At 42.6% G+C, this 12,315-nt stretch overlaps 1 protein-coding gene across 1 annotated transcript in view; it reads right to left on the reverse strand.

The window, feature by feature from the left end:
• lin-52 (DREAM core complex component lin-52) overlaps positions 1-12,315 on the reverse strand; it is an 87,496-nt gene that overhangs the window by 59,325 nt on the left and 15,856 nt on the right. The window contains exon 2 of the mRNA XM_067104569.1: positions 1,682-1,750. Within this exon, the coding sequence (XP_066960670.1) occupies positions 1,682-1,750 (69 nt within the window). The remainder of the gene's footprint in view (positions 1-1,681; positions 1,751-12,315) is intronic.

Below are 12,315 nucleotides of genomic sequence, written 5' to 3' on the forward strand. Positions count from 1 at the left end.
CTCTGAAAAAGTGGGGGCGCTGACCCTACCTCCAATGCAGGAAAAAACCCAAACTTCAAGAGACTATCAGGAGGTAGTGCAGAAAAGAAAACGCTAAAAATAATACTGTAACAATAATAATATCCCTTGAAACTTACGCCAAGTGAGCATAAAAAATTACTCCATCCTATCAAATCTAATCAGCTGAATCGATGGAAGGCTCAATCAGAGTAACAGATCAAAGAGAGGCAGCAGAGGACCTAACCAGTTACTAAATGGGGAAGTAAACAAGTCATGCACCCCTTTAACTCACATCTTTCAAATATCATCCTCTATAGCTGTTTCTACAACCTAACAAGCTCTCTCCATTTGCAATCAGTTACTGCATTTCGTTCAATTACAATTCATATAGTTATCAAATCATAACCTTTCCCTCAGAAAAAAAATATCATGAGTGTCAATAAAACTGGAATAATGACTATTTCAACAACTCTTACTTTACAGGTTCTTACCGAACGAATATTAAAAAATTAAAAGAACATCCAAAAACACAGCAACAGAAAACCGAGAACATTAACAATCTGCCGCCCTCCTACCCAAACCAGTGACAGAAGTAAAATGACTGGCTACATGTGTTTGTAACTATTGGTCTCCTGGTAAGGGGTGGGAGAAGTAGATGGAAAGAAGATGGATATTCATAGAAGTTCTCATTTTTTTGTTTCAATCTGTCGAACTACCACTGGTACGGAGGTAAAAGCTATATAATGGAGAGGTAAGGTTCATGTAAAAAATATGTTTTAGTATTAATACTGTACTACTGCATTCTCTACAAATGGGAACTGGGTCATATGGGGCCATTAAGGATTTGTGAGTTTTTTAACTGATGACAGCCACATCATGTCAACTTAATTTACTTAAAATTGCTTCTCTGCATTTCATTATTCCAGAAATCCAATAACTTAATGATAAAAAAAAAGGGACTTTAGTGATATCTCTTCATAGTTTACTGGAGTCTGACGTAGCCATAACAACTGCAAACTTGGCTGCTTTATCCATATCTTTGCTTTCAAAACCTACAAAAGCAAAAATCAAGGACAGTTCATTGATTATACAAACTTCACACACTTATGGAAGAAAATATGATTGGCTGGACAGGGAATTTTGGATAGTAATTTTCAAGTTATTATATGACACTCATAAAACAATAGATATAACTGCTGACAATTCTATTTTAAGAGCAGAGGCCACAATACATTCTAAGAGCTGTAGGAATTTCCTTTCTGGCAGCACTATTACAACATATCCCAAATCTGTACGGATTTTGGAACCGTTAGTGTATATTGCATAGTGCGAACCTTTTGCTGTGCATGTTATGTTGCATATTCCTTATGATGATATTCTACTGTACACTGAATAAATTTTTGTTAAGTGATAACCTATAAATGCCAAAACATCAAAATCCTCTGGATGTCATCTGGCTTCTGAAACATGTTCTAAGGGCATTCACAACCTACAGAAAATAATATCTAGCATTAAATATCCATCTAGCTTTAAACTGGGCTTCTTTGTCACTGACCCAACCTCTAATTTTCTTTAGTAATGCTGCATGAAGAAAAATATTTTTTACACAAGTACTGTATTTAAATCTCATACTAATTATAATTATTTAGATAGTAAATGGTAAAGAAAGCAAACCACTTACTTTGTTCTGCCCACATGTCTGGACTAGAGCAGGCACTTTTCTCTTGGCTCATCTGGGATGAATCCTTATCTGCAAAAGAACTTCAGCATTGATAACGGCAATGTACAAATATGTTTTTACAATACAGTACAATCATTTTAATACATATCCACTAATCACAAATAGCCTTTGACTGTGTGGAATGCATCATTGTATAGGAAACAAAGCATTAAAAATAGTGATTTTTATGATATGTTTTAGGCACTTACTCTCTACCATTTGTTTTATCTTGGCGCGGGTTTGATGAGTGTTAAAATTGAAACAATCATCAACAAATGCTCCCAATAGTTAGCCCCACTCTTCGGAGGGTGGGGGTAAGACAGCAATAGTTCTGACTGCCATTCTTTTCTTAAACCCTTGAGAGGTGAGGAGGGAGGGTTCTCAATGATAAAGAGTAAGTACCTAAAAAAATTGATTTAATCATAAAAATCACCATTTTTGAGGTGAAACTTACCCTCCATCATTTGCTGACTTAAACATTCTGTGCTGGAGTTAGGTAAGAGATTCCCTATAACTAAATATCAGATATCATTACAAATATCCTCATCGCTTCTTACCTGATGAATATAATTCCATAGCAAATGAGGTCCACTATCGGAGGAGGGGGAATGTGGACCCTAAATATGGCTATTGGTTGATGATGTGCAATGCAGAATGGCAACGGGGCCCCTGTGCCTCAGGTTTGCAGAAATGATGGGAGCTACGACTCCAACTAAATCATGATCCCCTAAGAATTGCCACCTACCTAATCGATTTACTGTGGCACCTCACACTCAAAACAACAAGACCAATTTGGAAGAAAAGTGGTACAGTACTTAATCAGCTCTGGGTAGCTTCTCCAATGAGGAGCAATGGCTCTGTGACATAAGACAAACATTACTTACTCTAAAAATGATTTTGTTTACCCTCGTCTAACAGAAAACATAGCAAAGACAAGTAGGCAGAATGATTAAAAATAAAAAGTGGAGTAAAATACCCCGTTCAAACTCAAATACATACAGTTCACCATTTACCCAGGAGGGAGGCTGATAGAGAGAACCTTTACCTGTTTGTAACACATAAAGGGAGGACTAGGAGATAGTCTCCCCTGCAGAAACTACAGGTGCTAGTGTACAGCAGTCTGCATACTGGATCTTGACATCCCTGTAACAGTTAGAAGCGAATACAGAGCTACACCTCCACTGCATCGCTAAAACTACAAGTGCTGATGAAAAATGACATTTTTATGATAAAATAAATTTTTATACATACTTACCAAGTAACTACAAAGCTATTAGTTTCACTTAACTGCAGCAGTTCTAAATTTGAAATTCGCGGTAACGAGCTTTTGTTTTAGTGCAGGTAACTACAGCAGACCCCACCCACTACTGGGGAAGAATAGGTACATCAGTGCTGAGGAGCCCAATTCGTTTGTGCCCTATGTCCAAGATGGGAGGCAGGAGGGCTTTGATCATGTAGTTACTTGGTAAGTATATACAAAACTTTATTTTATCGTAAAAATGTCATTTTTATATAAGTAACTTAACAAGTAACTAATAGCTGAATCTCACAGACAGGAGGTGGGAAGCATGGACAGTTTCCATTCAAAAGCACTCATTAAAGGAGATGAATTTGAGATAGAAAGGTAGCTAGCATTGGTGTAATGCTTGTTGTAACCTTACCTCGTTGTCTCTACTTCAGTGGGAGAGCCTTGCAGTTGAATGGTACTCCAAAGACTGACAAGGTCTTACAAAATAAATGCCCTTGCCCTGGGCGCAGTACAATGAATACAACCAGAAATTCGTTACCACACAATATTAAAACCATCACCCAACCGTTAAAAAAACAATGACTGGTAGGTACTCCTGGTACATGGCACCACCAGGCATCCCAAAACTCAGCATCCTTTAATAAGGCGAGGAGATAGAGGATTGGAAGGGATATCCCTTATCCTTCTTCCCACAACATCATGCCAGCCACGGCCAATGGGCCTAACGTATTGCAATTATAGACTGTCTCCACATCGTGCAAATAATGGGAGGCGAACACTGATTCTGAATTCCAGTAAGTTGATGGAGAATCATGGAGAGCGACAAGTTCTTCTTAAAACCAGAAGAGTGGCGAAAAAATAATCTCATGAGCTTTTACTTTAAAAACAGGGAGATTGTCTTCTTGAATCTTCGAGTGACTCGGAAATGACACTCTTTAAAAGGAAGGCCAAGGTGTTCTTACATAATGGTCGTGAGGGGGTTTTTTACCAAACACCATAGATTCTGGGAGGGACCTCTAATCCCTTTGGTCCTATCCAAGTAGTGCTTAAGTGCTCAACTGGGCAAAGAGCTCTCTCCTATAGTCTATTCAACATTCTAAGATCGCTAAGGTGGGGCCAGAAAAATAATACAGTGATGTCAAACGTCTCGTTATGAATAAAAGTTTTGCCTTGTTAGAGCTTGTTCAAGTGAAATTTAAAAAAGAAATGTTATTCATTTAAAGATAACATTTCGAAACATATTTGGCTTCACATATTTGCAGTACAAGCCTAATTTATCTTCATAAAAAGAAAGAGACATGGCATAATTTTTGACCGCCGCTGCCAAACCTCAGTTTCCTTGACACGAAGTCAGCGAGGGAATTTAAATGGCCAGCTCGATCTGAAACAATAACAACGATGGTCACCTCAAGCAGCCAGTCACTGGACAATATTGATAGCCCAAGGGATAGCTAAAGCGGATCAAATCTCCTAAAATTAATGGCAATTTTTTTTTCTCTCCTAAATGTAAGTAGCTTATTTAGCCTGCAGAGGCACTGAAAAAATACAGTCACGTGTAACCATAAATAAATGCTAATATGGAATTTGGACAATAATCAAATGGCTTGAAAAATGATATTTTTATGATAAAATGGAGTTTTGTACATACTTACCCGGCAGATATATACTTAGCTATAGTCTCCGACGTTCCCGACAGAATTTCAAAACTCGCGCACACGCGACAGGTAGGTCAGGTGATCTACCATACCCGCCGCTGGGTGGCGGGAATAGGAACCATTCCCGTTTTCTAATCAGATTTTCTCTTCCACCTGTCTCCTGAGGGGAGGCTGGGCGGGCCATTAATCGTATATATCTGCCGGGTAAGTATGTACAAAACTTTATTTTATCATAAAAATATCATTTTTGTACATGCAACTTACCCGTCAGATATATACTTAGCTGATTGGCACCCTTGGAGGAGGGCAAGAGACAGCTAATAACTAAAAACGGGAAACAACATATGTTGTAGGAATAAACAAAAAACCATGGTTCTTACCTGATTGGGCAGAAAACTTCATGGATACTGTCTATGAGTCTGCATGCCTCAGGAGCTTCAGCGAGGATGTGACCTAAGACTGACAGCCCTTCTGGATCATATCAATGGGGATGAAACCCACTTACATGACAGAGCCTGTTATGGATCGTGTCAATGGGGATTAACCCACTTACAAGACAGAGCCCTCACCTGAATCATATCAATGGGGGCTATCCTCTTACATGACAGAGCTAGGTGTAATAAAAATACAAGGAACAACAACCAAAACTGACCACCTGACCAAGCCTAACCTTGTTAGTGATAAGATGAAAAAGAGAGAGAACTCCACAACACCTCTTTTTCAACCAACCATAAAAACACAACAAACAATTAAAAACAACTGAATTAATTAAATAAATAGGATTAGCTTCAGCTCCTTGTCCCAGCACCGAATCCGAAGATACGTATGCTCCTAGAGAGAAGCACTTCTCATATGTCACTCAAACATCTCTCAAATAATGAGAAGCAAACACTGAGTTACATCTCCAATATGTAGAGTCCATAATAGACTGGAGGGACAAGACTTGTGGAAAGCCAGAGATGTAGCTATGGCTCTCACCTCATGAGCATTAACTCTTAGGAGCTGAAAATGCTCATCTTTACATGAAAGATGAGCCTCTTGATAATATCCTTAATAAAGAAAGCCTGGGCATTCTTTGAAATTGCTCTTGAAGGATCCTGACAGAGCACCAAAGACTTTCAACCGTTCCTCCCAGAGCTAATTTCTTTCTCTCCAAATAATTTAAGACTTCTGACTGGGCAGAGAGTCCTCTTCAACTCATGTCCTGAAAGATCGAAAGACCTTTGACCTCAAAACTCTTAGGCCAAGGTTTTGAAGGGTTCTCATTCTTTGCTAAGAAGAATGGCTTGAAAGGAGCAGATTGCAGAGTCCTTCTTAAAACCAACAGAACCTTCCAAAGCTTGTATTTCACTTATTCTTTTGGCAGAAGCAAGAGCAAAAAGAAAAAGTGATTTTCTGGTCAAATCCCTGAAGGAAGCAGATGAGGAGGCTCAAACTTGTTAGACATTAAGAATTTTAAGACCATGTCCAAATTCCAGCTGGGAGGTCTAGGGGACTTATTTTTAGAAGTTTCAAAAGACCTTATAAGGTCATGAAGGTCTTTATTTTCAGAGATGTTCAGATCTCTGTGTCTAAAACTGAAGACAACATGCTCCTGTACCCTTTAATTGTGGAAACAGCCAGGTTACATTGTTCCCTTAGGTAGAGAAGGAAATCAGCAATGTTTGTTACAGAGGTACTGGAAGAGGATATCTTAGATCCTGCACCATCTTCTAAAGACCTCCCACTTCGACTGGTAGAGGCGCAAGGTTGAAGATCTTCTGGCTCTTGCAATAGCCTTAGCAGCCTTGTGCGAAAAAATCCCTTCGCTCTAACCAGTCCTTCGACAGTCTGAAGGCAGTTAGGTTTAGAGCGGGAAGATTCTTGTGATATCTGTTGAAGTGGGGCTGTTTGAGAAGATCGCTCCTGAGAGGAGCGACCTGGGAAAATCTCTATCATCCATTCCAGTACCTCTGTGAACCAATCTTGGATGGCCAAAAGGAGCGACCAGGGTGAGCTTGGTGCCCTTGAAGAACTGAACTTTCTTATTACTTCTCCCAAGATCTTGAATGGGGAAAAGCATACCCGTCTAATCCTGTCCAATTCTAGGAGAAGAACCGTCTATTGCTACTGCTCTGGGGTCCGAGATTGGGGAGCAGTAGTTTTCCAACCTCTTGTTCCAGTGGGTTGCAAAGAGGTCGATATGAGGTCTCCCCACAGGAACCACAGCCTTTCGCAAACCTCTGATGAAGAGACCACTCTGTGGGAAGAACCTGATCCTTCCTGCTGAGCAGATCCGCCCTCACATTCCTTTCTCCCTGAACAAATCTGGTGAGGAGTCTGATGTTTCTCTCCCCCCCCCCATAACAGAAGGTTCCTTGCTGCAATGTACAGGAGAAAGGAATGTGTCCTCCCTGCTTCCTGATATAAGCCAGGGCTGTGGTGTTGTCCGAATTGACTTGAACTACTGATCCCCTGACCAGAAGTTCGAATCTGGAAGAGCCAAATGAATGGCTACAGCTCTTTCTTGTTGATGTGCCAGTTCACCTGATCCCTGTCCCAGGTGCCTGACACTTCTTCTCGAGCCCAGTGTTGCCCCCAACCCGACTCCGACGCTGCCTGAGAACAACACTAGGCGAGGGCTCGGTAACTGAAGAGACAGTCCTTTGACCCAGCTTTCGAGGGTCTAACCACCAACGGAGATGTTCTCTTTTACCTTGATCAAGAATTTGGAAGGAATTGACAAGTCCTGGGACTTCTGGTCCCAAGATTCCTTCAGGAAGAACTGAAGAGGTCTGAGATGAAGTCTTCCCAAGAGAAACGACTGTTCCAGCGAGGAAATGGTCCCCAGCAGACTCATCCATTCCCTCGCCGAACAATGTTCTTTCTCCTTAGAAAGTCTGTCACCTTTTCTATGCAGCAGCGTCTATTCTTTCCAGGGATGGAAAGGCTAGAAAACCCGAGAATCCATCAGAATCCCCAGGTAAACAATTTCCTGCTGAGGAATCATCTGAGACTTCTGTAGAGGTTTACTAAAGTCCTAGAGACTGGACCAGGTTTAAAGTGATCGAGAAAGGTCCTCCAGACAACTTTTCTTGAACTGGACCGAATCAGCCAATCGTCGAGATACAAGGAAATCCTCACTCCCTCCAAGTGCAACCAGTGAGCCACATTCCTGAAAATGGTCCGTGAACACTTGGGGGCTGTGGAAAGTCCAAAGCACAGAGCCCTGAACTGAAAAACTTCTGCCCCTGAATCATGAACCTCAGGAACTTTCTTGAGGAGGGATGGATGGGAATGTGGAAGTAAGCATCCTGAAGGTCCAGGGACACCATCCAATCTCCTGGACGAAGAGACTGAAGAACTGAAGACGTAGTTTCCATAGAGAACTTCTTCTTTTGACGACGAAAGAAATTCAGGAGCTCACGTCCAGAGACCGGTCTCCACCCCCCGAGGATTTTGGAACAAGAAAAAGACGGTTGTAAAATCCCGGGAATGGAGATCTTGAACCGGTTCTATGGCAGACTTTTCTAGCATTTGTTCCACTGCTAGAAGAAGGGCTTGCCTCTTGACAGGATCCTTGTATCTGGCGGATAACTCCTGGGAGTTGATGTCAAGGGAGGTTTCCCTGAAAAGAAGGGAATAAGGTAGCCCTTCTTAAAACAGAGAGGGACCATTCGTCCGCCCCCTTCTGTGCCCAGGCTTCGGCGAACTGTAGAAGTCTGGCACCTACTGGAGTCTGGAGGACTTGATTTTCACTTGGACTTCCTGGAAGGGAGTCCTGAAGGCCTTCCTCTTCTCTCAGGTCTTTTGCTCCTGAAGGAGACCTGGATGAACCTCGAAAGGGCTCCTGAAAGGGGGCTTCTCCTTCTTAGCAAAGGGAGCAGCAGGTCTCATCCTCTTTGAAGACTGAGCCAAAAGATCCTGAGAAGCCTTCTCAGACAAAGAACGAGACTTCCTTCACAGTCTCTTGTGGGAAAAGATGGCTAGATAAAGGAGCAAACAGAGGAGAGACCTCTGGGAAGGAGAGACCGATTTGGAGAGGAAAGAGCTGAATACTGACCTCTTCTTAAGCAGGCCAGTGCCGAACAGGAAGCGATCTCCATCGAACCGTCCCTCACAGCTTTGTCCAAACAAGACAAAACACTGCTGAGGTCCTCCATACTGACTGAATCCTCTTGAAGACTTCTCTTGGCTAAGGCCCCAAGAGACCAGTCCATAAAGTTGAAAACTTCCACAACTCTAAAAGGCCCTTGAGGAAATGGTCCATTTCACAAAGTCCCCAAGAAGCCTTGGCTGAATTGAAGGGAGAGTCTTCTGGAAGAATCTACCAGAAGAAAAATCTGAGCCAGCAGAAGAGGGAGAGCTAACCCCATAGGCTCCTTGGTCTCATACCACATTCCTGCTTTCCCAAAAGCCTCAAAGGAGGCAAAGAGAAAACAGTCTTGCCTGCATCCTTCTTTGAAGAGCATCCACTCTCCGAAACCTTTAAGGCTTTCTTCATGGAGATCGTAGGACGCATCTTTAACAAAAGAGGAAGATTTCTTGGCCTTGGTGCTGTCCCAGCATAGAACCAGGAGAAGGAGGAGAAGCAGGCTTGAGGGAATCTCCAAACTCCTGAACTAGAAGAGCTGTCAACCTCTTGTAATCAGAAACTCCAGATGTCCTTAGGAGATTCCTCCTCCGATAACGCCTCCAGGCCAGAAGGAGGAGGAGAACGTCTAGAAGGAAGGGCATTTAAGAAGAAGAGCGCCTAGAAGGAGAAGAGCCTTTGTCCACTGGAGAACGATGATCCGGAGAGAAGCGCCTAAAGATGACTGGCCAACAGAAGAAGCCTCGAACCAGGAGAGGCCCCTTGCTGGGAGAGGGCGCCTAACAGACGAAAGGGAGGCTGGAGAGGAACTTCTGAGGTCCACGTCTGACTGTGGAGAAAGTATCTCCAACAGGAGAAGACCGACGACGACGATGGCGCGAGCGCCTGGAGAGGCGCTGCTCCGGAGAGGAAGGAGCCGAAGAGAGGAGCGCCTGTCCAGGAGAGGAGCGCCTACCAGGAGAAGAGCGCCTGGAAGGAGAGGCGCCTCTGAGGAGGAGAGCGCCCTAAGGAAGGAGCGCCTGCTGGGAGAGCGCTGCAGCGCCTGCCAGGAGAGGAGAGCCTGGAAGGAGAGGAGAAGCCTGGAAGGAGAGGAGCGCCTGCTGCTGGAGGGGCTTGGCAGGAGAAGAACGCTTCAAAGAAGACGACTTGCTGGGAGAAGAGAGTCTCTTGGAGGACTTAATCGGAAGAGAGTCATCCTTCCGACGAGAGGAGCTCTTTGATAAAGAGCCAGCAAGAGCAGCGATAACTGAGCCTGGAGGCCTACCAGGATCTGCTTGGTGGACTCCTGAACACCAGAAGAAGAGGAGGAGATCTTCGAGTCTCTTCTTGAAACAGGAGAACCTTCAGGGAAGCGCTCAGGGCTAGAGTCCAAAAGCTCTCCTCTAGGAGCCTTCCAAGTCCTCTTCAAAGGGCGCGACTCCTCAGCCGAACTCCAACCACGTTTAGGAGAAGAAGAAGCAGAAGAAGAGAAACACTTCTTTAAGATCCCTTTTCTACGGCGATCTAAGGCAGCCTGGGACGCAACAACAGGATCTGCCGAAGGGACGCCTGACCGTTGGGGATGCTCTTCATCCTCCCTGCGGCTGTCGACATTCCTCCTCCACTGGGTCTGGGAGTTTGGAAGAGGTCTAGGCCTAGGAGCAATGCGGAGCCGGTCAGACCCCCCCTCCACTACACTGGGGACACTACACAAATCACTATCACTTATCACTTTCTTTTCCTTCCATCGCACGCATCCGCAACTGCATCTTGAAGATTCGCCTTCATCATTGCAGCCATTTCAGAGGACGAATCCACAGGTTCGATGAAGGGGTGAAGGAGCTGAAACAACTGGAGTGACAGGAGAATCTGGAAGAGTGTTAGGATCTAAATCTACCTCCTTGGAAAGAGACCTACTAGAGCTTCTGGAAGAAGCCTTCCTAACTCTGTCCTTCTCCAACTTCTTCAAATAAGAGTTTAAAACCTTCCATTCCAGTTCAGTGAGATTCTCACATTCAACACACGTGTTCTCAAAAGAACAATCATTCTCCCTACACCTCAACACACAGTGTGAGGATCTACCAAGCTTTCGGTAGTCTCACCTTACAATCAGACCTTACACACACACACGAAACACAGGTGCAACACTCTGATCAGACATTCTTAAGAAAATAATCCAAAAGCAAAATCAAAAAACAGTCCACAAAAGCGTATGCCAAACCAAAGATCCAATACGTCACCAAAATCAGTCCAAAAAAATCCTCAGCAAGCGAAAAATGAAAATCAAAGCAGAAGGAACCAACAACAGATGTTGCCGAACCAGCGACAGAGAAAATCTGATTATGAAAACGGGAATGGTTCCTATTCCCGCCACCCAGCGGCGGGTATGGTAGATCACCTGACCTACCTGTCGCGTGTGCCGCGAAATTTGAATTTCTGTCGGGAACGTCGGAGACTATAGCTAAGTATATATCTGACGGGTAAGTTTCATGTACAAAACTTTATTTTACTGCAAGCCAGCTTCTGTCACCACAAACAAAATGAATTTGAGAGTGCAGATCAAACATTTTCAACTTATAAGAATATTGATTATTATTTCCAAAATTCACAAATTAAAATATTAACACTCACAGCTGGTGAACTGTTTGTTACAAAGGATAAATAAAATGTTTTTATAAAGTACTCCTTTAACATCCAATAAACCTGTCATCTAAAGAATGTTGAAAGACTATCTTGCTGGGGAAAAGAGATATCTAAGTACAAACATTATTGTATCATGAATTGTTTAACAAACCAGCAAGATTGGATAGGAGAACTCATATAAATAGAGGAATTTAACAACCTTCTAACTGGTCTTGCCTGAAAAAAAACTACAGGTAAAAAACCAGCTTGTCTGATTATGATCAGGTGAGTTGAACAAGATCTAAGGCATTTAGACAATTAAAAGAAATAATCTTTTGAAAGTTTTACTACATCAGAGACAGGTAAATACACTTAAAACCTATGGCTCATCATGCCAGTGCTATCTCAGAAGAATTTGGAAAGACAACAAATAGATTCAACACTGACTGGACAAACATAAATTTCTTAATAATAGTATCTTTTCCAAGTTCTATTTATATCTTATTACTCCTGATTAGCAGACAACATCAGGAAAACTAATCTTTCAAACACAGAAATCAGGCTGTGAAATGATTTTCATATACACATTTTCCCTGATTAATGAAACAAAATTTGAAATTCAGTAGAACCTCATGGTTAAATATTAAAACATGTTTTGTTGGCTCTTTAAAGTTCAAAAAAGTTGATTTTGAGCTAATGAAGCTAATGGGACCTGGGCTCTGATATCCCCTGTGGCTTTCTCTATGAGGCAACATCTGGCATGCAGGCACTTCCAAAACTCAAGGGTTTGTGGACAAAATGAATGGATCCTTCAAAAATTCATGGATGGACTTAGACACATCTTGAGCAAGTGAGTTAACAGTCTCCTAAGGCAACAGTGAACTTGTTGTCAAATAAAAATATATACTTGATGCCTTGAATAAGTGACAGCTATACAAAAAACTAATACCCACTACAGTGATCAAATGCTGAGCTTTATGAGGGCAAGGTTAACTAGATCCACCATGACAACTGAAGT

The sequence above is a fragment of the Macrobrachium rosenbergii genome, chromosome 5 (assembly GCF_040412425.1).
Source record: "Macrobrachium rosenbergii isolate ZJJX-2024 chromosome 5, ASM4041242v1, whole genome shotgun sequence".
Lineage (NCBI taxonomy): Eukaryota > Metazoa > Arthropoda > Malacostraca > Decapoda > Palaemonidae > Macrobrachium > Macrobrachium rosenbergii.